The 25,640-nt window shown below is 33.8% G+C and overlaps 2 protein-coding genes across 2 annotated transcripts; one reads left to right on the top strand and one right to left on the bottom strand.

Moving 5' to 3' along the window:
- Positions 1-1,996: 1,996 nt before the first annotated feature.
- Positions 1,997-4,074, bottom strand: LOC106753573 (transcription factor TB1-like). Its single transcript, XM_014635398.2, has 2 exons — positions 2,671-4,074; positions 1,997-2,220 (listed from the first exon to the last, which is right to left on the bottom strand). Exons 1-2 carry the CDS (start codon positions 3,709-3,711, stop codon positions 2,173-2,175), a joined length of 1,089 nt encoding a protein of 362 aa, XP_014490884.2. The 5' UTR covers positions 3,712-4,074; the 3' UTR covers positions 1,997-2,172.
- Positions 4,075-14,360: 10,286 nt separating this feature from the next.
- On the top strand, positions 14,361-25,244 carry LOC106756273 (protein DENND6A-like). Its single transcript, XM_014638637.2, has 4 exons — positions 14,361-14,586; positions 14,667-16,452; positions 16,618-16,810; positions 24,454-25,244. Exons 2-4 carry the CDS (start codon positions 14,918-14,920, stop codon positions 24,673-24,675), a joined length of 1,950 nt encoding a protein of 649 aa, XP_014494123.1. The 5' UTR covers positions 14,361-14,586; positions 14,667-14,917; the 3' UTR covers positions 24,676-25,244.
- Positions 25,245-25,640: the final 396 nt, after the last annotated feature.

The following is a 25,640-nucleotide window of genomic DNA, read 5'->3' as shown; positions in this document are numbered from 1 at the left end:
TACCTAATAACTGCATCACAGAAAACAGAGAGAAAGAAAATCTCCTTATCAAACAGTTGTCAAATGGTAAATTAATTGTCACAACTTTCCCTGTTTCCTCTAAATTATGTGTGTAAATGAATTCCAGAGCATATCTAAAAGGAAACACTGTTTGTTTCCAAATTAACATCTACAACAGAAAAACAAGACAACACACAACAGAAAGTACTATAAGAGTTTGTAAAGCTGTTTTTTCAGTTTAAAATAAAGTGTTTTACATCGTTATAGTTAGTTCACACAATTAAATAATATTTTCACCTTTCATTTAAGAATGGTGAAAATTACCTAATACGAGTTTTATGCAGTGCCTAAAACGATATGCTTTGAATAAATGACAGTGAATTAATTCCAATATCCCAAGAAAAACTCATCTGATGAACTAGTTAACCTGGATTGCATATGTTAGGATTTTTTTATAAAGGAAAAAGTTCACAAGTCTAATATAAGAGATTTATATTATTTTCTATCTATCACTTTAATATAATAGATTAATGAGCTTTTAATTTATATAATATTTTCCTTTCTCATTTTTATTTAACGTAGAACTTAGATTTACATTTAAAATTCTAAAACCATGACAATACAATAATAAGTAATTAGATAAACAAGAAACAAAACAGCTCAGAATCTGCATGCCTTTGTTATGCTTCATTATGCAACTAGGACTTGCATGCCTTTTAATTTTATCACTGATTTTTTTTAACTAATAAGTAAACCTGTCTATCCTAAACCTATTTTTAGTTAGCCCACAATACTTGTGTGCAATCACTATGATTTCTTTCAAAAGAAGATGTATGATATCTTTTCTCTTCTCTAAAAAGAGAAAATTGTAACACATATTATGATTTTAGAGATATATACTTATAAAATACATGTTCTCCCATGTTAACAAACTAAATTCTATGGGGATTAACTAAACTCAAGTAAAATGAAAATGGAGTTAAAAAAAGTCCATAAAAAATAATCAGCTCAATTAATAAAATTTTTATAACCATCTTGAAATATACAAGTAATTGAATCAATGGTGTTTTATAGAGTTCTTTTAGTACTATTTCATTTAAGATAAATTAGATAAACCCACTTGTAATAATAATTATCATACAATACATAAAGATACATTCACACCCATATATCACAAAAATATATTAGGCACCTATTTTTCTCTTTCTTATCTTTCATGTTAATTATGATTTACCTTATCTATACTTTCTCAGGTATCAAATAGAATTTGGTGCTTATCCAAATACATAGAACAAACTAAAAGCTGTTAATTTTTTAATGGACTCTTTTAATTATATTTTGTTTTAAAGTACAAACTCCTTCAACAAATATGAGGGTATATCATAGTATATAAGGTTTAGGTTTTAGTCCAACATTATTTCAAGCTCAAATATTAAAAGAAATATGTTAAAGTGTTAAATATACATGTATATTATAATTTCAAATAATTTATATCTCCACGTTCAGTTTCATGATTACGTTCCTCAGTATTTTTCTACTGTGCTGATATATAATACTACATATGTTGAATATTCAAATGACAAAGTCAATTTTAATCTTTGCATTTAAGGATATGTGGATCAGCCAAGTGTCTATTCAGTCACATCTATAAAGATTAATATCACATACTAGAAGACACTCGGGATGCTACCCACAGACAAGCGAAAATATACATCTGAGAAGTGACCCAATATTATCCTATTCTTATTGGACTTATTTTAAAATTGCTGAAAATATGCCAATACATCACAAAAAAAGACAAAAAACCATATAATTGCATTTTAAACATGCTCACTACAATGTTTAAGGTGGTAACATCAATGCATTGAACCAGGTTGCAGTAAAAAATAAGACATTGGTCGTTTTTTCTTGACTAAAAACATGCATAAGGCCGTTATACGAACTATTGAATCTGTACCATGACACTGAGTAAGTAGGTAGATACGATCAGGGCAGAAACATGGAAAAGCAAACGTGTAATAGAGATCAAAATACAACCGTTTTATATAATTTTTTTTTTTCAGATTCATAGATGTTGTTGAGGGTACCTTACTCCGTTAAATTCTGAAAGGAAAGTAAAGAAATACATAGCAGACTTCCGTCGGCACATCATATATATGGGATGTGATTGTTCTAGGCCTCCCATGGCTTTCCCAAGGGCTGAAATTCTGCAAATTGATGCTGCAAAAACACCATTGACTAGTCAGCAGCATGTTATTTTGATCATGCACTTTGCTATGTAAAACATTAGAGTAACCAAGACGAAGTTTTGGAGATGGTTTTTGTTAAAATCTTAAATCTGGTCATTCCTTGCCCGAATGGTTTGTATTTCCCAAACTACATATATACTTCATAGCATGTTTGGATTTTACTCCAAAACGTGGACGTGGAAGCAAGAGTTATCTGGTTCCTGTGTGTTTTTTGTTTCTTTTCTGACGTGATTTTGGAGAAAATTGAGTGTTGGACCTGATCTAAACACCCATTTAGTTTAAATCATCTTTGTTAATGTTTATGTATTCAGATTCAAGCATCCTTCGTAATCTTAAAAAATTACTTGTTCATTTTCTTGTAGCAGTGTATGAAAATTATGTACTAAGTAATGTGGTGCGCAAGGAACCAATTGAGACTTACTTCGTGAGAGAATCCATAGTTATTGAAGATCAAGGAGGGGCTCCATTTGCTCAAAATAACCAAAGAATCGTCATCATCATGCTCCTTTGCGTTGTAGCCATGTTCTTTACCCTCAGTGATCTCGTCCAAGGAAGGATGCAAACCGTGGCTCTTGGTAACAAATTCTTCTCCAGTTTCTGAGGGTTTCCAAGAACCCGATTGGATTAGATTTTGATTTTCTTCCTCTCTACATGGCTTTGATTCTTCGGCCAGGCCACGACTTCTCATCTTTTCTCTTGTCCTCTCTCTTGCCCTCTCTCTTGCCCTTTCCCTGCACTCCCTTGCAAGAGGATGGAATGCACTGATCTTCCTAGAATGCTTAACCCTTCTCTTCATCACTTTGTCCACTCTCTCTTCTCCCGCTTCTTCTTCATCTCTACTCACTGCAACCTCATCAAGACTAGACACACCTTCTTCACATTCCGAACCAGCACTGCAGCAACTGCGGTGAACACTCTTCTTCTGCTTCTTTTTCTCCTTCGCTAGACGATTGATTTCAGCTTTTGCTTGGTTCAGCAGCCACTCCACGGTCTTGCTAGCTTTGTCAAAGCCCAGCATATCTTGCAAACCGAAAAACCTCCTTGCAACATCAAGGGAAAGTCTCATTCTCCTATCCCTCAGTCCCCCTGCGGTGCTGATCTTGCTGTGTCTATCTCTCTTGCCAGGTCTTTTTCTGGGGGTTTGAATATTCTTCTTAGCAGAAGTCTCCACGGAAAGACTAACCGGTTGAGGATCGGGGTTTTGAGGTGGAGGGTTATGGTGAAACTGAAGGAGGAAATCGTGGTGTTGTTGGAGGAAAACATGAGTGTCTTCAAAGGGAGGAGAAGGAAAGTGGAAAAAGGACAAAGGAGGAAGGTCAGTGTTGTTTTGTTGTTTCCATGTTGGGTTGCTTTCAGAGTGAATGGAAAAGGGTCTGGTGTAGTTAAATGCTGCTGGGTCATAACAGGAAATTGTTTCATTTTGACAGTGAGAGGGAAACGTATCTGAAATTTGAGATTGCATAGTGCAGGCTCTCCTGAGTGTTGGAGTAACCCTACAAGGCTTTGGAGGAGGTAATTAAGACGTATGTGTGAGGGTGAAGAATGAAGATATTGTAATTGTACAAGTGGGAATTGATGAGGGTAGTAGTACTGCAGTTTTAGAAAGACAGCAGAAACAGTAACTGATGAGAGAGAGAAGGGTAAAGAAGAGGAAGAAGAGAAAGAAGGTAGGTTTGTTTAGTTTTGATAATGTTTGGTTTATAAAGCTATAAGGTGTTTAGGATGATATATGCAATTGAAGAAATGAGTGGATGGAAGAAGTTGAAAGTTGTAGCAGTTCACGTGGTGGTCATATGAGAGTTGACAGGGAACTAAAGGCAACTAACTCAGCTCTTGTACCTCCTCATCTCATCACATCACTCACTCACTCACTCACTCACTCACTCATAGCCCCACTTCATTTCACCCTCTCCAATCACCTTTCATTTTGCTATATACTCTACCACATTGCATATATCACTGCATTTTCATGCTTTCTCCCACACAATAGTCTTTCACATGCCATCACTTTTTATGGGAACATTCACACAAGATATATTATCTTTATATAAAAAGACATGTCTATAGGTTTAGAAATATTTCAATATGCCTTTCATTTTTTACTTTGTTTTAATGTTTAGAACTGAAGAATGTCTTAAAATTGTTAAGAAAGTGCAATAATTTGATATGCGTGGTCTTAACGGGGTTGCAGTGTGTGATGTGCAGTTTGACTGGGTTTGTGAGGGACGTCGCTTTCAGTAAAAAGAGAAGGGCCATGAGTCTATAGTCTGTGGGATGCCTGCAAGCTTTGGAATTTTGTTGTTGATTCTCCTTCCCATGCGTGCTTATCCTTTCTCTGTCATCATTTCTTTCTCTTTTTTCTTTCCACATTACCAAAAGCTTCATCACATTTCCTCTCTATCTCCCCTATGCTGCTAACTACTACGTTTTCAAATGCATAATGTACACAATTTAATGCTTTCCAATTTCTAATTTTGAGTCCTTCATTCAGCTTTGAATATCATTTTCTTAACTTTTATTCTTTAATAACACTTAAGTGATAATATTCAACATCATCAACTCATCTATGAACAAAGTCAATATAAAAATAAAGTGTTATATCAATTAATGGATGCGATTTATCATTAATATTTCATAAAAAAATTATTGGATGTGATTTTATTGAATTCTTAAGTAATGTGATAAATTAATTATTGAACTAAAATGTTTACATGAAATTTTCTACAATCCATATATTTCCTTTTGATAATGTCGTAAAAATATGTTATTCTTTAAACACATGGTTATGATAGACACAAATATTTATGGATAAATACATTTTTTTTTGGTAATAACAAAAATTTATCAATAATTTAAGTTTATTAATAGATTAGTGATGATAAATAATTTGTCATTATTAATGGCTGTAAATATGTTAGTAAATATATGTGGGTAATTGTTGACAAATTCTAACTTTTAGTACAATCCATTGATAAAAATCATGATTGGAATCTTCTTCCTCTTCCTTCTTTCTTTTTCATTTTTTTTCTTCTTTCTCCTCCTCCTTTCCTTATTTCTTTTCCTTCTCCAACTCCATTCATATAGATTTAAAGTCAATTTATTAACATAATACCAGAGTCATTTATTAAAGTCTATCTTATCAAAAATTTTTGTTTGTTAGGTTTATAGTTCTACTCGTTCTCAAACCACCAATTAGTGTCTAATTACACTTTTGATATGTATATATCTCAACCTAAGGGGATGTCTTGGAAGTATTACATCAATTAGAGATAAGACCAATTTACAATAATAAGTTGGTGCAAACCTCAATTTACAATTCAATTTTGTAAAGTTGAGTTAAGTTCAAGGTATACTTCTTAACAAGACCGCCAACATCAAATCGCTACCGCACCTTTGTGACCATTGACTCCGACTTCTCCTTCTCTTCTTCCTCTTTCTCTTCCTCCTTCTTTTCTTCTTTTGTTCTTCTTATCTTCTCATTCATGTCCCTTTAGTATATAAAAATTTCATCAACTTAGTAGAAAATTTGTCAATCAATTTACCAAGGGATTTATCAATGGAAAAATCCATCAGTAAAAGAAATTATAAGTTATTGATATAATTTACTAGTGGAATTGACCGTCAAATACGTTACTGACAAAAATATTTCTCAGTGATACAAATTTTAATTTACTGATGAATTTTACTGACAAATTTTACTAACAGATTTATTACAAACATCATTTAAATTTTAAAATTCGTTAGTAAAATTTGTCACTAATTTTGGTTTATCAACAAATTTATTACATCTTTACAAATTCATCGATAATTACAAAAATTCTTATATTGTTCATGATGTGATCTCAGTACATGAAGAACCTAAATCACCATGAAGAAAAGTCATTAAAAGAGTTTGAGAAAGAAAAAATAAAGAGCAATAACTTACAAACACTTTCAAAAATATGAAGAAAGATATAAGGAGAATGAACAAGAAGATTGAAGAAGACATTTGAAATATAAATAATTCTTGTAATATCCTTCTAAATAAAAATATGAGTTAGACATAAAAAGCAAAATTTTTACGTTTGATTGGGAGGGGTCAAACGTAAATGGCTTAAAAAAAAAAACCTGACACCTCTTTCATTTCCAATTTCTCCTTCATAGTGCACCAAAAGAAATGCAACATGAATAGTGCTCTCCACGACAACATGGATTTCGACCACTGTAGGGTTTTTATTGATGCTTTAAGCTTGCATTTTCTTTCTGTATGGTGTGTGGTACACCAAAAAACATCATTCCCTGGATTATTTTCAACATTGAGATTGTTTTCCTTATCTTCTCTATTTATATTGGCCTATGCATGATGAAACATGAACATTAATTTTTATTTTATTTTCTCATTGTTGGTATGTGTGCGATGAAGCATGAACAATTATTTTTCTTATTTTCTTTCTTTATGTGATGAAGCATGATTTTGACTTCTTGACTTATTAGATGAATAAGAAGAAGGAGGAGAATGAGAAAAAAGAAAGAAAAAGGAGGAAGAGAAGGAAAATGAGAAAGGAAAGAAGGAGAAGAAAAAGAAAAAGAAAAAGAAGAAAAAAAAGAAATTTGGGAGAAAAAAAAAATCTAAAATTTACATTTGTTATTGTTATAACATACATGAATTTACGTTTGTTATAAATGCAACATATGCAAATTTACATTTCTCATAATTACATATGACCAAAAACAGAAGTAAAAAAAACTAAAATAAAAGAGGTAAAAAGTTTTTTTTTTGTTGTTAATAAAGACTCGTCTTTTCATATTTCATGTAAAGGTCTTATTTGAAAAGTGGCAAATGTTAGAAAAAAATGATAAACATTTGTTAAACCAACATAGAGGTAGGTGAATTGGTTTTAAACAAAATTTCACCAAAGATTCCTTTTCTTTCAACTATTTTTTTAAATACTTTCAATTTATAAAAATGAAATGCAATTAAGTTTAAGAATCAAGATTGATAAAAATTAATAACAATACAAGAAGAGCACTAGAAAAAACATGATTTTATAATGATTTAGATCACCATTATACAAGCAATCTTAGTTTTTCAACCTTGGAAATACTTTTTCGAATGTTCTTTACTCGTTTATGTACTTTCTCACATTTCCTACTTACCATCTCAATCACATTTTTTCTACACATCACATCATGTTAGCATTTTTACATCAATCCTCTTTGATAATAAACATTATTTTAAATTGGTATTATATATTATAAATTGTTGATGTGGGACTTCCAACACACCTCCTTCACGCTGAGGTATAGACATCTCGTGCGTGATAGTAGAAATTGGGTGGTCCAATAATTATAAGTATGTATGTATTGAGAGTGTGACAGATGGTTGATTGATTCCCTCATCATATACATGTTCTTTTTTTGGCGACCAAGTCCTTGATGATGGGGTCTTTTTCTTTACGTTAAAAGATTTTTAGTGGTTAGATTGACATAAAATGGAATACCAATTGTTGTGTGATTGAACCATCTGCACAATTTCTAAGCACAGATACCTAAATTCTGTGTTAGGAAATGTATTTCATTAGATGGATGCCTTTTTTCTCCACATCCAAAGTATCTTTTTCATTATGATTCCCAACCATATGATATATATGCAGAGGACCAACCTGTATGGAGTGTGGGCCATAGAAAAGACACAACTACTCTTTAGGGCATTCTCCAAACCCTTTTACCACAACATTCATGCAATATCACAATTTCCACTGATAGAAAATAAAGAGTGACGCACATGATAACAATGGTGGTAGTAGTAGCACCAATGGTGGTGATAATAAAGAGTGTTTAAGTCTTTTTATCTTATTCTGGAGATATATTTAGTAATTGTGGGGGTACAAGAAGCAATAACTTACAACGAGGTGGGTTTAGAATTCTTGGAAACTCTAGCTTCTATGTTCTGCACTCTTATAATTGCTTATCTCACTCCCTATTTTTACTATTTTGTTATTTTACTATTTTGGAATTAGGAATCAAGAAACCCTCTAGAAAAATAATTCTAGAAACCAATTCTCGAAGGTTCTTCTATAAACGACAACAACTATTTTAAGTTCCAGAAGGTATAATCAGGAGGGTGAATGTATATATTCCTGATGCATATATTAAATTTTAGATTAAGTGCTCTCGAAACTAAAAATTTTAGATTTTGGCTTTTTGTTAACCTAAATTCCATTGTGTAGTATGGATTAAAACTTTTACATGGAGATACCAAATGTGGATGACATGTTTCCAAGTATACATAATGAAGTATGCTTTGTTTTCTAATGTAATATAGATAAATAGATAATGATACAATATGAGACAAATAAATGGTATTTTGATATAAGAAATTTTTTTACTATTTTTTATTACTATTTATTCTATTTTGCTTTTATATATAAAAAATTAACTTTTGATAAGACCATTTTTATACACTAAACTTATTAAACAATTTTGTTTTTTTTCTTTTTTTACTTTTTATTAAACTATAAGGTCCAAATAGTGTAGGAATTAAGCTTATATTATAAATTAAGGATTCACTAGTAAAAAATAAAGTTTTAACTGCGCATATTATGCATCGGTTCACCAGAAATCGAAGCCTAATATTGTACGGTGGAAATTTTGAAAATAAGTCGAAAGTATAGGTCGCGGTTCTTTGGTGAACCGCAATCTATTAGGGAAAAGACCGCGGTTTCCCTTAGAACTGCGGCATAAAACTCCTCTGACGTCTCCCACGTGGCACCCCTACAATAAATGGGCAGTTGAGCGTTAGGGAATAGACTGCGGTTGTTTGGGGAACTGTGGCCTATTCCCCTACAAATTTTTGACATTCCCTGTTGTAGTATGAACACCATAAAGGTTGGCGAATAGACCGCGATTCCCCTCAGAACCGCAACATAAAACCCTTCTGACTTCTCCCACGTGGCACACCTGCAATAAATGGGCAGTTGAGCGTCAGGGAGTAGAACGCGGTTGTGTGGGGAACCGTGGCCTATTCCTTTGCAAAATTCTGACATTCCCTCCAAAAGCACTTCAGAAATAAATTAGGGGGAATAGGTCGCGGTTGTTCGTGGAACCGCGGCATAAAGTTGGTAGAAAATTACAAAATTGTCATTTCAAATAACTTTTTCCTCATACATCATGGTTGAATAAATGTTCTACAAGTAAAAGCATCTGAGGTGTGAATGTGGTGACAAAAGATCGCGAAGAATTGTTGCAAGTGCATCTTTATATATTGAACAACACAGATGAGGTGATCTCTTTTTTGCAAGCACACAAAGCCATTGTTAAGAATAAAAATCCAAGACAATCAGAGAAATGACAGTTGATGGAACATAACAAAACATGTATGTCTTGGTTCAAATTTGAAATTGACAAAGAGTCACTTTCTTCTCAAACTTTGTTGTGGCTTGCAAATGGTTTAAAGTTTGATGTCGTATGTTGTACAAGTTATGACGTTAATAATTGCACATTCTATACGAAGACTTTGGATGATAAAAGCACAATACAAAATAGTGGAGTCAGTTTAGAAGCTGAGTTGCTTCAATTTTTCACATCAAAAGATCAATCTCTTGTACTTGGATCAATGAGATATTATAGTATAATAGAAGAAATATGGGAGGTTGATTACACCAAGTTTTTTGTTCCATTGTTCAAATGTAAGTGGTTTGACAATAAGAGTGGTGTGAAAATAAATGAATCGGGTATGACACTAGTTGATTTTCGAAAGGTGAGTTATCGAGACGAACGGTTTATCATGGTACATCAAGCATCTCAGGTTTTTTATGTCAAAGATCCTAGTCTAACCATTGGTATGTCGCTCTTCAAGACAAAAAAACAAATTAAAATTAACGAAGACAATCTGATTAATATTCATATTGCTTACAACCATTCATAATAAATCTCACCATAGTCTTGACCATAATATTTTCTATTGCTCAACATCATTCCTTAATTAGTAAATTAAGAGTAACATGGAAGAACATGCATTTTATAAGCATATATCTCTAAAATCACCATTTGTGTTACAACTTTCTCTTTTTAGAGAAGAGAAAAGATATCATACATCTTCTTTTGAAAGAAATCATAGTGATGTGAACACAAGTAATGTGGGCTAATTAAAAATAGGTTTAGGAAAGACAGGTCTACTTATTAGTTAAAAAATTTAGTGATAAAATAGAAGGTTTATTTGTATATAATGCCAAATATATGAACCACATATGAAGACTTGTTAGCATATAGTTAAAATATTCAAGTTTTATAAAAAAACGCAATTTTCTTTAACTTAAAACAAATACTTAATTGTAGTGTGTATCCTGCAAATTTAAGGAAAGATGATTACATGCTTTCGAAATACAGTCCTATGACTTGTTTTGTTTCTTCTTTATCTAATTATTCATGATTGTATTATCATGTTATTAGAACTTTTAGTATAAATTTAAATTTCACATTGAATAAAAATAAGAAAATAAAACACTATATAAAATTAAAAACACTATATAAAATTAAAGACTCATAATCATTAATTCTTTATAAAGTTAAAGACTCATAATCATTACCTTAAAATGTTAAATAAAGAATGGTATTAATTCTTTATAAAGTTGAACACGTTTGAATTTCATCCTCTGTACAATCCTAAAAGATGCAACCAAGGTTAAGTAGTTAAACTGATGAGTTTTTCTTGAGATATTGAAATTAATTCTATGACTTTTTCTGGGCAACTTCATAAAAAGGTGGCATTTAAAAAAAAGAAAAAGTCATATCTTCATTGTTTTCACATCTGAGTGAAGCTGTTATTTATTCAAATCATATCGTTTTAGGCACTGCATAAAACTCGTAATAGGTAATGTTACTTTTCACCATTCTTAAATGAAAGGTGAAAATATTATTTAATTGTGTGAACTAACTATAACGATGTAAAACACTTTATTTTAAACTGAAAAAACAGCTTTACAAACTCTTATAGTACTTTCTGTTGTGTGTTGTCTTGTTTTGCTGTTGTAGATGTTAATTTGGAAAGAAACAGTGTTTCCTTTTAGATACTCTGGAATTGATTTACACACATAATTTAGAGGAAACAGGAAAAGTTGTGACAATTAATTTACCATTTGACAACTGTTTGATAAGGAGATTTTCTTTCTCTCTGTTTTCTGTCATGTAGGTAACTATTCTCTTAGGTTGTTCTGACAGCAATTTTCTCTTTTCTTTTTCTTTTTTCTCTCTTTGATCAATAAGTGGAAGCAAATAATCACTCAACCAACAGTAATACTGATTTGTAATATATTAAGTACGTTGTATTAGCAACTATAAATCAATCATATAGAATAACTACTCAACAAGTAATATTTTATTATAATTTTTCATTAAAATATCTCTCTATATTAAGTAAATCTCATACTTCTTATATTTACATTAAGTTTAGAGACACTAACAATTAGAATGTTTTTACGTACGCAGTAAAAAAATTTTGATACGTATTTTAAGTTATATAAAAAATGTTTTAAAATAGTTATGTATTTTTCTTTTGCGCATTGAAAAAGGATTTGTTTTCAATAATATCTGTTATTATTAATTTCTTTGAATTCTATGTATGTGTTCATCTAAAAGTTCTTTCTTATTGACTAAATTAAATCTATGGTGTACTAAAGAAAAAATATTCAATTTTTCATCGAGTAAACTGATAATGTATATTATACCTTTTAAAATATAAGTAAAATATATTTTTATCCCAAAAAACAAAAAGGTAAACAATAACATTAACTTATTACACATATCTAATATATATAGGTTTAATATTTTCAGAGGTTACTATTTATGCGAGTTCGTTCCAATTGGATCCTCTTATTTTGGAAGTGTTCAATTGGGTCTCTGTTTTGATAAAATTGAACTAATAATGTCCTCGTCATTAATTTTAGTAGACGACGTTAACTTTAATGTATCGTGGTGTAATGACCAAATAATTAATTATGACGTTGCACATGTGTTGGAATTTATTTTATTTTAAGTTTTAAATAAAATCATTTAAAACAAATTAGAGTACACCTCCACCTCCCATCGCCGCCATGCCCTCCTCCGCCACCTCCACGGCGACAACTTTTTCTTTGGCCAGATTCCTCCCGAATATGGCACCTGGCAGCACCTTTAGTACCTCGTCGTCTCCGGCAACGAAATCACGGGAAACATCCCTCTGGAGCTTGGAAACCTCACCACGCTTTGCGAGCTCTACGGTGGAAACCTCACTCTTCTTCTTCCAGATCCCCTTTTGGCTTCAAACCTTCCTCACCTTCTTCTTCTTTTCCATTCGAATCATATTATTTTTATTTTTCTCAAACCACTACCATACATTCCAACAAAACAACACTAACAACAACTGTCACCTAGTCTGCGGCGGGCATCGCTTTCTCCTGGGAGGAGGTTGTCCGGTGGGCTCAAGGTATCGCCGGTGATGGTGGACTCCGTCATAAAGAAAAAGATGGTCAGCATTGTCGTTGGGATCTCGAAGGTCTCCGATGCGCTGGTTGGGTCCAAGAGTGCGAGGAAGAATTGAGATGAGCAACCCCCGACCACGCCTGTTGAAACTAAACACAAAGAATACGCCTGTAGTACTAGATTCTTCCTTTGCTAGCTGCCTCCCAGAAAAAGCGGCATCTTTTGGAATTTTGGTGGCGTTTCGATCCAAAAACGACCCTGGGTCATTACCCAGTTATCGTTTTACCGTAATTTTTCCCTCTTGCGGTTGAAAATGGAACTAAGCAAGAACCTTCGGTTTTGGGTTGAAATACCATGAGAAATTCAAAAGATGCAAGTTTTTTTTCGGGGGAAACTAGCAAAGGCAGAGTGTGCTACTAGGCTATCTAAAGACAGGAACAAAACTGCACTAAAACACAATGATTGTATTAGACGTCGGTTAATGCAAAGACCGACGTCTATAGTGACCTTAGACGTCGGTTAGTGACATGTTCGAAATCTTTATGTGCTTTTAGACATCGGTTAATGCGTAGTCCGACGTCTATATTGTGCCTTTAGACGTCGGGTTAGGCCTATACCGACGTCTAGTGACGTCGGTCATGACACTAACTGACGTCATTATAGACGTCTGTTATATGGGTATCTAACGTTCCATTGACGTCACCGGTAATGATGTCGATTGGTTAATAAACGTTAAAAAACTAAAATAACAGACGTTTAAAGCCCTTTCTACACTAGTGGATAACTGATAAAAAAAGAAACTATAACCCTAAAAAGTTATTCTATTGATTTCCATGTCTTGTGTTGAGTAGAATAAACCCTTGAAATAGGTTATAAACTTTAACAATAATTACAGAAGAATAATAGACTTAATTAATTCTACAAGTTTAATTAAAACGTGTAAATCATGCAAGGTCCATTTTCAGCTAATCTATCATAGCTTCTAAAAAATAGTATAAAATATCATAAGAGTTCAAAACTAATGATCCATTTGTCCATTTTGAAGTCTTCAAAATATAGAATCCAATACAACTAAAATCAGTGGAAAAAAATTGTATCTATAAAAAAAATTACGGTGAAAATAGTAAATATCACATGAACTAAAAAATCTAAAATGCAATTATTACTAGTGAATTAAATTTATTTAGTGATAGAAAATGAGAAATATAAATAAGACAAATAGAAAGTAAAATTAATAAATAATAACGCTATAAATGCATGTAGAACATATATGCTATCATTGTAAAAAGATCGAAAAATAATTATAATCACATTGCTGAATAAAAGGAGAAAGTGACACACCTTGATTGTAGTTAGACAACTTCAACACAATACGGGGAATTATAGAAGTTTTAATGTTGGAAATGTTAATTCTTATTTTAGGATTTTAAATATAATGATTATGGTCAATATCTAGTAAAATACATATTTGTAAAAAAAAAAAAAAATTGACACGTTTAATTTTTTCACATTCATTTTGATATTATTTTTTCTATTTTATTTTTAAATATGAAATTTTATATTTTTATGATTATATTATTTTTATATTTATGATAAATGAATGTAAAAACATAGTATATGATTAGATTTTAAATTGTCTCGTAAAGAAAAAGTGTTTTCAAAATTTTAGCTACTAGTTTTTCCAACAAAAGGCAGGTTGGATTTGGAATTGGAAGTTTGAATCAGATTGCAAATCTAACTAATTTTATTTCTCTTAAATTCCCAAAATATCGCACTAATTCTATTTCTCTAAAATTCCCAAAGTGTGATATTACCCTTCTTCATCCATTTGCAATACCCTTCCCTTTACCTGTCATACAATTTCTCAATTTGGATTTGAGCCACCCCTTTACATTTTCAGGTACCCATTTTCCAGATCTTCACCAATCAATCAATTAATTTCATTTTTGTTTCGTTTCCTAAATCCTGGATCTTGTGCAGGCCCTTTTCGGTTCCTAATCTGCTACCCAGAGTAACACGAACAAGTAGTTAAGCAAGGTTGTTTTTGGTGTAGCATCATAATTCTTGCGCTTTTGGCGTTAGAGAATAAAACCCAATTCTCAGATTTCCACCTTTTCATTTGGGTTTCTCTTAGAAATTAAGCCCCGTTGACCAATGAATGTGATAATGCTGGTTTTGTAGCGGGAAACTGAGGTTGGTGTGTACAATTTTTGTGTTATATTTTGGAAGATATGAGTAGGTCTCCTTCGTTTTCAGTGAGAACAGAAGTGAGCCCGAGTGTTGATTCAGAATCATTGCAACGATGGGTTGTTGCCTTTTGTGTTATAAGGTTTGATCTTGAACAAGGCCAGCTTGTGGAAGAGTGTTATCCACAGGGTTGTCTTTCACACGATGAGGAGCTTGAAATTGCTTATAGTTCCTTTCCTGATTCCGTTTCACAGCACCAGAACCGATCTAGCATTCACGATTGTATCTTCTTTTTCCGAATTCGCAGGATTCTTACCAAGTCATTAGATGGAAAGAGTGTTGCTGATAGTAGCAATGCTTCCAAATTCTTGTATGGTTACGTGTTCAATAGGCAGAGACAGGATGAGCGATTAAAGCGAGGCGGGGAGCAGAAGTCTGTTGTCATTTTGTCTTATAATCCTTATTCAAGTGTGTTTAGACCTTTGTTGCAAATTGTGGGCCCTTTGTTTTTTGACGTTGGCAAGAAAGCTTTGGAGCATATTGCTGCTTATGTTTCTAAATGGCCTGCTCCTGTTCCTGGTAAGGTGATGGATCTTCCTATCGGAAATGCAACACTTAAAGTGAATTTGCCACCTGCTCACAGTTTGCCTTTGGAAGGTGAAGTTTTTTTTGAAGAGGGTGCTTCTTCTATGACACCCTTTGTTCCTAATAACCAGCCTCTCCCACAAGGTCTTTTTCATGATTCAGATCTTTTTGGTTCGTTCCGAGGGATTTTATTGCAGCTTTGGCTGTTGTGGGAGTTGTTACTCATTGGTGAACCTATTCTCATCATTGCTCCCACACCTCCCCAGTGTTGTGAGGCCGTAGCTAGTCTTGTGAGTTTGGTTGCTCCATTACTTTGCAGTGTTGATTTCCGGCCTTACTTTACCATTCATGATCCGGTCTTTGCACGCTTAAACTCAATCCAAGAAGGTGAAGCTTTCCCACCAATGATTTTAGGGGTGACAAACCTTTTCTTCCTCAAAGCTCTGCGTAACATCCCGCACATTGTCTCAGTTGGAAGTCCTCCTCCTAATTCAAACAGGCTTACTCTTATGAGTAGGTCCACTGGGAGAATTTCTGGCAGACCAGAAGGTCTGGGGATTCAACAACTTTCCTTAAATAAGTTCTCTCCTTCGAATTTATTGAGTGCAGTTAGACTGCGCAGAGATGGTCCTCTTTGTCTCATGACAGAACATAAGGAGGCCATTTGGAGTACCTATTCTGCCACAACGAAGCCAGATACTTCTATCCTGAATAGGCTTATAGATGCTGGGCTGTCACCTAGAGTTGAGGAGTCAATGTCTGTTGTGAACAATGAGATACTACGGAGACACTTCTTGGAGCTCACTACTAATTTTTTGGCTCCTTTTAGCCCATATTTTAGGACATCAATACCATCAGAAGGATCTTCTCCTTATATAGACCCTCCTTCTCTACCTCCATTCAATGCTGATGAATTTCTGGCAAGTTTATCAGCAAGAGGTCCAGGGAAGTTTATATTGAAGCGAATGAGATCTAATTGGCTTGACTTGTACAGGTAATGTTCATGTTTGCACTATTTATCAATCATGTACCAACGTTTGCTTCAAACCTCTCCGTAATATATAGTATTGTACATTATGAATTTATGACCTTACACTGAATTTGCAGTTCTTATTAAATTTTATAATCTTCTCATGATTTGCTTGAATACTCTCATCAGGCGATTCCTACATGGACCTAACTTTATGCCATGGTTTAAGAGGAGGCGTGCTATTGCTGAACAGGAGCAAGGTAGATTATGGAGGCAAGCCAGAATGAAATCTGATATCCAACAGCTTATTTCTAGACTGTCTGAATTGGAAATTGTGGATTCATTCAATGTTATAGAGAGACTTCTCCTCAGAGAAATACAGGTAATGTTCTTTCTTTGGAACCTCAAATAAATGTATACTGTTGATTGACCATACCTTTACTTTGTCCAACAAGAATAAAACTTGCTATTTCCGTGTATGTTTGATTTGTTATCGTTTTCAATTTCATTATTTGCAGTTTCCTATCATCGTATATGCTGAGTAATGAATATTATTTTACTGGGGAGGAATGTTAAAATAAACTCGAGTAATGTCCATGCTAGCTACTGAATTAGAAGTGTATCAGATGTGTAAATCTCTGTTACAATATTGCAACTGAAGAAATAATAAAAAGAACTAGAGAACCCCTTATTGGTACAAAATGCTATCCACGAAAATAAGAAAAACATCTAGAGAACCCCTTGCCTTAGGAAGAACCAGCTTTTTCACTCAGCCTAGCCAATATTAATACCAACTACCCCTCTCCTTATTCGGTTACCCCACCAGTATATAATCCTTATCTCTCTTTGCTTGCCTTGCTACCTCTTATTTTCTGTTGTTTATTTCTCTCTCCTTAAAGCACACTCACACATTCCACTCCACAGCACTTCTGCCTTAATGCGTCTCACTTCACTTCCCTGCCTCTACTGTAACTAATAGGGTAAAACTGATATTCAAATTCGGATAGAAGGACATGATAGCTATGTTATCTCTGCTGCTCTCCCCTTTTTGTTTTTATTTAGATTTCATGATGTCATCAAATATTGATGTACCACTAAGAGCAGAGAATTTAAATTTTTATTGGTATTTGCTTGTGTGAATATGCAGGTTTCTTAGTATTCCAAGGATCTGTTTGGGTTGATTTCTGTAATATATATATATATATATATATATATATATATATATATATATATATATATATATATATATATATATATATATATATATATATATATTTTGTAACCATTAGACATTATATGAAATATGAATTTTCCAAGAGCAATCTTTTACATAGACTAGGGTTTTTAATGTCCCTCATTTCTTGAAATTGAAATCTTCTCCTTTCTACCTAGATTTTGTTAACAAAACTTACCATTAATTTCCTCTTTGTTTGGTTTAGAGGAAGTAAAAGTGAGGATAGTTTGAAATTTGAGTTGTTGAGAAAATGCAATATAAATTTTGAACTTTTGTTTCTACAAGTGAATGTTTTCTCTTCTAACAAACAGAAGAAAATGCGTTATTATTCATGTGTTTTCTTCTCTGTCTTCTTTCCTCTCATCCAATTGACCACGATGGAATTATGTAAGGTTTTCATTAGTTCTGAGCATCATAAAGCAATGATATGAAAATTCAAACGATCATATTTAGTGAAATGTGTAGAAATCAAAAAGAGATACACAATTTCGCTTATTATGAGAAAAATCATTTGATGGAGCTTATAATAGCTAAATATTATCTAGAACTTTGGTTATTGATACTTAGGCAAGTTAAAAGAAAATACTCTTGAATTTCCCTGTTGACATTACATATTTTCCCTTGATTGTTTCTTCTGCTGTGAGAAATCGTAACACTATGGTATCTATGCAACCATTGTAATAAGTAGATGATTTGCCCCATCCTATTTGTCTGTTTGGAGCTTAACATGGTCATTTATCAGATCTGATGATAATGTGTTCCCTCGGAAAAATGCACCAGACAAGTTGGACTACTTTCCCACATGAGTACAATAAGACGATTACTGGAGTCTTTAAGTGTTTGTTTTTTCCCTTAACATTTAGCTTTTTAGGTTTGGTTCCCCTTAAATTTAAGAATCAAATTTGGCTAGTATTACTGTCAATTTGGCATGACTAGAGGTAGGAACATAAAGAGCAACCTCAGATGAATGCTGATATGCTCAAGCTTGTTCAGTTGAATCTACCACGTAACCAGGTTTGATTTGAACTAAAAATTTGTGCTCAAGCTTAAGAGAGCCTTAGCAGTTATGATTAGTAATCTGCATATGATGCATACATCTCTAATTAAACTATTATAAAGGTATTCAAGCTCTAAGATGATGGGCATGAACTTATTGAAGTGGAAAGACAAAGAGCTGGTTAATAATGAGCTAGGTTAAAAGCAAAAGTTTAGTACCCTTAGCAAATTTATATAGTTTGCTGGTTTGAGAATGATAAGTATGCTGTAGCTTGGAGAGTTGAATACTTGACTAAGAATAGTTTCACTAGAAAATATTCCACATGTTGATATGATTGCATGCTTTTTAGGAGGCTCCTAGACAGAAGCAAAAACATTCTGTTGATGATAAGACAGGATTTCAGGTTTATTATAAGAGGAGGTATAAAAACAATAATTAAGCATACAGTTGTAAGGCAGTTTTTACGGCTTAATGTCTGCTAGTAGTTAGGACCCCTTTTTATAGGAAGTTTAGGGTGAAGGGGGGCAGTTTTTGTAGACAATTGAGTTTTGTAACTGGATTAATCCAGTGTGAAGGAGAGTGCTCCTTTGTGTGTTTTGTTGTATGATTGGTGAAATTAGAGAAGTTCATATTTGCTTTTCTTGGTTTTAGTCTTAAAATAGTTGATTCCTAACAATTTTGGTCCAACCTGTTGGGTCTGAGTGGCATAATAGAAAGTATAGTGAGTGCTTTGAAAAAATGGGCCAACAAATAGAGGTAGGAGATTGTAGACTTGAGAACAAACATGACTTTGGTAGAAGAAAGAGTACCAAACATGAGAGAAATTAAGGAACTGCTTCTGGAAATTTAGAAAAGAATGAATTTTCATACGGAAGAGAAAATTCAGTCAATGGTGACGTGAAAAAGGAAGAGGGGGGCACATCGACAGGAATTGATATAATGAGGATGAGGAAGAACCTCTATGCCCTTAGGTTAAAAGGGTGGAGTTGCCCTCATTTGAAGGGAATGACCCACAAGGTTGGATAGTGAGGACAGAAAAAAATTTCGAATTTCAAAATGTCAAAGAATCAGAGAAATTATGCCTAGCCCTTATTAGCATAAAGGAAATGTTGGGCATTGGTTCAGTGGCAACAAAAATCCAAGAACCCTTCTTGGGAAGATCTTGCATTAACACGCTAGGGTGGGAGAAATACAGCATCTCAAAGATTGGCAAACAAACTAGGAGTGTGGAAGATTTCATCCCAATGAGCCACAAGCAAATTAAATATTGAAATATGGGTTGGTGGGGTATTTCTTCACAGGTCTACGACACTATACAAAATTAGGTTTGACTGCATGACCCGATGAACCTAATTGGAGCTATGGACATAGCCTATGATGTGGAGGAGGCTATGAAGGACAACATAACAATGGTCCTTCATTTCAAGAATCCAATTCAAGTTTCCATTATCAAGATAAAAAAGGAATTGTATCTCAAACACAGTCAATAAAGCAAACCTAGTGAGCACTCGTCCAATGGGAGTGTAAGAACATTGCAAGGGAGTGGAAATCTTTCTCTGGGTTAATAGTGGTGAAACCTGGTACAGGACATACAACACTAGGAATTAGAGAAACCATGAATCTTTAATATCTTGAAGATGTCAAGAGAACGTATGTGAATTTCTGGTATCGGTGTGTTGGAGCTTTTGGTCTAGCTAGTGTTCAAAAAAAGGTTTTAGGGTGGTTCTTTTGGTTGAGGATGAACTTATTATTGAGGCAAGGAAGATAGTGCAATTAGTGGCAAAATATTTTGTTGAAAGAAACGAGGATGAACATCAAGAGATACACTGTCACTGGTTGGAGTTATGGACTTGCTTAGTTGGGGGTATGACTCATCCACAAACAGTGAAATACATGGTTAAAAGGTGTCAATTGTAATTGACAGTGGTGCTAGTCACAACTTCATTTCATCAGATTTGGTACACAATTTGGGGTTAAAGGTTGGTCCAACAAATTCTTGTAAGATGAGATTGGGAGATGGGTACAAAAAACAAACTCATTGTCAATGTAAGGGACTTGAATGTGAAAATGGGTGATTACTATTTTTTGGAGGAGTTTGTTCTGTTTGAATTAGGAGGAGTAGATGTTATTTTGGGCATGACTTGGTTAGCCGCTTTAGAGGAGAGCAAGTTTAATTGGAAGACTCTTGCAATGACTTTTTCTCACCATGATCAAAGGTTTACAATGAAAGGAGATCTCAATTTATGTAAGCATATTATTTTGTCCTGAATATTATTGAAGTTAATAGAAATAAAAGTTGTCAGGCTTTTGATAGTAGAAGCACAAGCCGTGGATAATTCAGAGAAGCATGAAGGGGAAGTGTATGCAGATTTGGTTGTTGCAATTGACAATGAAAAATTCAAATCCTAAAAGAACACAAAGTAGTATTTGTAGACTTTGAAGGTTTACCTGTGAGGAAAATAGGTCAAAGCACAAAAAGAGAGGGTTGAATTGTTTTTTGAGAATTTTGAAAAAGTTTTTGCAAAGCTTTGTTTGGTGAACGCAAATAGAAGTTCATACTTGATGGATGATCTATCAAGTAGACTTCTTTAAGAAATTATGTTTGATGAAGAACGTCTTCAAGTTTGACAAATGTATTGCCAAAAGCTTTTTTCACAACTAATTTTTCGCAAAGGCTCTCCTTAGGTCAGTTGCATATATTTATAACATGCAATATAAAAATAACATGCAATATAGAAACATAAGAGTTGAGAGAGATTTATGTAAGGTATTTTTATACTAGTTCATCTGATAACCTAGATTCATCTAGTTTTTTATCAACACGATCAAGTTCTATTATGGTAGACTGCCATTGCAAGATACAGCTGAATATTCTTTGGACTTCATCCACTTGTATCTAAACAAGGTATTATTTGAAACTCAACTACTCCTAGCTAATGATCAAGTATTGTTTGGCTCACTCTTGGCTAAGATTGAGTGTTGTTTGGAACACATCCACTCCAAGCTAGGACCAAGTACTGTTTAAAACAGAACTACTCCTGACTAGTATTGAGTATTGTTTGGACAATAGCCGCTCCTGGCTAAAATCGAGTATTGTTTGGAACTAAACCACTCCTTGCTAAAGCAAAGTATTGTTGGGACCTTGTTCCTCTTCCTCTTGGTAAGAAGCCTGTTGGTTGTAGATGGGTCTATGCTATTAAGGTTGGTCCCACTGGTGCAATCGATCGTCTCAAAGCTCGTCTGGTAGCTAAGGAATATACTCAAGTCTATGGCCTCGACTAGTGTGATACCTTATCTCCTGTGGCTAAAACTAGTACTGTTCGTATTTTGCTTGCTATGGCTTCCATTTGTCATTGGCCCCTTTACCAGTTGGACATTAAAAGTGCCTTTCTTCATGGTGATCTAGAAGAAGAGATATACATGGAGCAACCTCCTGGGTTTGTTGCTCAGGGGGAGTCTGGGTTAGTTTGTAAATTACATCTTCACTCTATGGTTTGAAGCAATCACCTTGAGCTTGGTTTGGTAAATTTAGTCAGGTTGTGCAGAATTTTGGATTGAAACGATGTGAGGCGGATCATTCAGTATTTTATAGTCACTTTTCTCCTGATAAATGTGTTTATCTTATGGTCTATGTTGATGATATTGTCATTACAGGAAATGACATTACTGGAATTGCTCAATTAAAGAATCATTTGTTCAACCACTTTCAAACCAAAGATCTAGGTTGGCTAAAATATTTCCTTGGCTAAAATATGCCCTTGACATTTTGGAGGAAACAGGCCTGACAAATTGCAAGCCCATTGATAGTCCTATGGATTCAAATCAAAAGTTAATGAAAGACCAAGGTGAACTTTCCTCAGACCTAGAGAGATATAGAAGGCTTGTTGGAAAACTCATGTATCTTACCATAACAAGACCTGATCTATCTTATCCGGTGGGAATTGTGAGTCAATTTATGCAAAATCTACATGTTGATCATTAGAATGCAGTGATTCGCATTCTCAGATATGTAAAAGGGAACCGAGGACAGGGATTGTTGTATGAGGACAAGGGAAGCACTCGTGTTGAGGGATATTGTGATGCAGATTGGGCTAGTTGTCCAATTGACAGAAGATCTACCTCAGGATATTGTGTTTTACTTGGAGGGAACCTTGTATTTTGGAAAAGTAAGAAACAAAGTGTTGTTGCTCGATCTAGTGCTGAAGCTGAGTATCGATCTATGACTCTAACTACATGTGAACTTGTGTGGATTAGACAACTCCTTAAAGAGTTGAAGTTTTGTGAAAATGAGCAGATGAAGTTGTACTGTGACAATCAAGCCGCCCTTCACATTGTTTCCAATCTAGTGTTTCATGAAAGAACAAAACACATAGAGATTGATAGTCATTTTATCAGAGAGAAGTTATTGTCAAAGGATCTTGTTACTGAGTTTATCGACTCTAATGAACAACCCGCAGACATTCTGACCAAATCTCTAAGGGGGCCTGGAATTCAATTTATATGTTCCAAGCTTGGTGCATATGATCTATATGCTCCAGCTTGAGGGGGAGTGTTGAAGTATAATGTCTTTATTTTATTATTAACACTTTTGTTAGGTGCTTCATGCCTTTTTATCTTTCAGAACTACTGTCTTCTATAAATACAGTAGTAAAGTGTATCAGATTTCCTTGATCAAAATATAAGACTTTTCATTTTCTCTCAACTTCAAGTTTAACAAAATGTTGCGAGCTCCTATTGAAAGAATGAAGAAACGAACATTTCGTACAAGTGTAAGATAAGCATTTTATAAGTTTGATGTGTACCATGAAATTCTCAAGATTTGTGTCTGTTAATGAAGTATATTTGTTTGTGTTTGTCCAAGCAAAAGCTTATTAGACTAAGAGCATATGCAAATTGCTTAGGTCTATTTGACGAAGCATACAACAAAGAGCGCTTGCATATATTTGGAAAATTTGAACATTTGTGTTGGACATTATCTGATACTTATATATTTTAATACTTTGTCGTTTAACCCCAATCAAAATCATACAAAGGATTTGTTGAACTTTATCATTCAGTTCAAGTTTCTCTACCTCTAGCATTGTAAGGAACTACAACAGTGTTCAACAGGTGTTAGTGCAATGGAAGGTAAAAACAGGAAAAACATCTGAGGAATCCACATGGGAAGATTTGTCTACTATTCAAATTGAATTTCCTAATTTGAACCTTGAGGGCAAGGTTAACTCTGAGGAGGGCAGTATTGATTGACAAGAAACAAATATAGCATGTTGACAATAAGACAGGATTGCAGGTTTATTATAGGAGGCGGTTTTAGAACAATAACTAAGAATACAGTTGTAAGGTAGTTTTCACAGCTTAGTGTTTACTAGAAGTTAGGACGTCTTTTTATAGGAAGTTTAGGGGGAAAGGGGGGTAGTTTTTGCGGACAATTGAGTTTTGTAACTGAATTAATCCAGTGGGAAGGAGAGTACTCCTTTTGTATCTTTTGTTGTATCAATTGGTGAAATTAGATAAGTTTAGGTTTACTTTTCTTTGTTTTATCTTAAAATAGTGTTGATTCCTAAAAGAGGCAATGATAAATTTTATACCGGGTGTAATACTTTCCGCATGTTTTCATCACGAAAGCATCTTCTGAACAAACTACAATTAATCTTCAGAGGTCCTTTTGTTGTATACTATGTGCAAGGTAGCATGTCAATATTTGTTGCATAATGTGCTACAGGGAATTTCACTCCTAATCATAGAATTATTTATGCTGCAAATGTGCATGTTTAACTTGAGTTCAATTTATCAGCTGCAGCAATCTGGAAAGGGTGGTGTTGATTCCATCGCAGCCTGTCGAAAACTAAAGATAGACCTTCAGGCTGTTTTCCACGTGCTTTCAAAGGACATGCAGCAACTATTGCTTTCAAATCCTGAAAGGGCATCTCTTCTTCAAGGAAGTCTGGAGTCACCGAAACTCCCAGGGCGTCCCCTCATACAAGTTGCGGTTGTGTCTTCTACATCACCCCGGTAATTGGAAAAACATGAAACCAGTATTCTTGAATCTTTCTTGTGCTTCTGAGGTACAAATTAGTTCCTGGTCTACTTCCATCTTCAGAGAAGTTCTCTGATTCATGATAAGTCATGTGGGGTAAGACTCTTTGGTGCACATATGCTGAAAGCCTTTGAACTCACTTATTGGCCTATTTTATCTTCAAATACACAGAAGAGCATTGACAGGAATTTATGTTAGTCAAACACTTCAAGCAGCCGGTGTGCTGTATATAACTTCTCTCTTGGCAAATGTGGATGGAAAGTTCTTTTGGTGTTAAATTTATGAGGTTTTGTTGATTGCCTTTTTTTTGGCAGAAATTGAGGCTTCGTGTTGTTTCCTTTCTCAAAAGATCAATCTGTAAATTATTAACTGTTAGTTTATGGTAGTGCTCTCCCATAGTTTCTTTCCAATTGAGGCTTGTCTCTGGGAATTCATTTACTTTGTAGTTTATCAAGTCTATTAATATTTTGTGGGAGAAATGCTACAAACAACTGTAACATATTCTGTGAATGGTTAATATTTTTTAATGTGATCATGTACTCTAGCAATGCCCTTGAGAGGATGATTTTTGAGGTTGGTTTAGAGGTGTTCTAGCACCCTCCATGAATGGAGTAATCCAAAACAATAAAAGGTTAGCTTTGCTATTTAAAAAGCTGTATTTTTAATAAAAAAACAATTTATTATATTGAAATTAAATTTTCTCTGAATATAGGATATTTATTTACTATTTAAAAAAATAAATGGGAAGTTTGTTTTTATATTTCAAAAAATGTGTTTACTTGTTAAAATCAAGATTTGTATGCTTAAGAAATTCTAATGTATTATTTTATAGATTGATAAAATAGTAGGAGTGGCCTAAATCTATTATGCTAGCCGTATTGTTCAACATCAATACTTGTATGGCCATTGTTTCGTGCACTTCCACAATACTAGAAAAAGATCTA

The sequence above is a fragment of the Vigna radiata genome, chromosome 2, assembly GCF_000741045.1.
Source record: "Vigna radiata var. radiata cultivar VC1973A chromosome 2, Vradiata_ver6, whole genome shotgun sequence".
NCBI classification, from domain to species: domain Eukaryota; kingdom Viridiplantae; phylum Streptophyta; class Magnoliopsida; order Fabales; family Fabaceae; genus Vigna; species Vigna radiata.
Note: the sequence above shows the minus strand (reverse complement) of the source record. Positions and strands in the feature narration are given on the sequence as shown.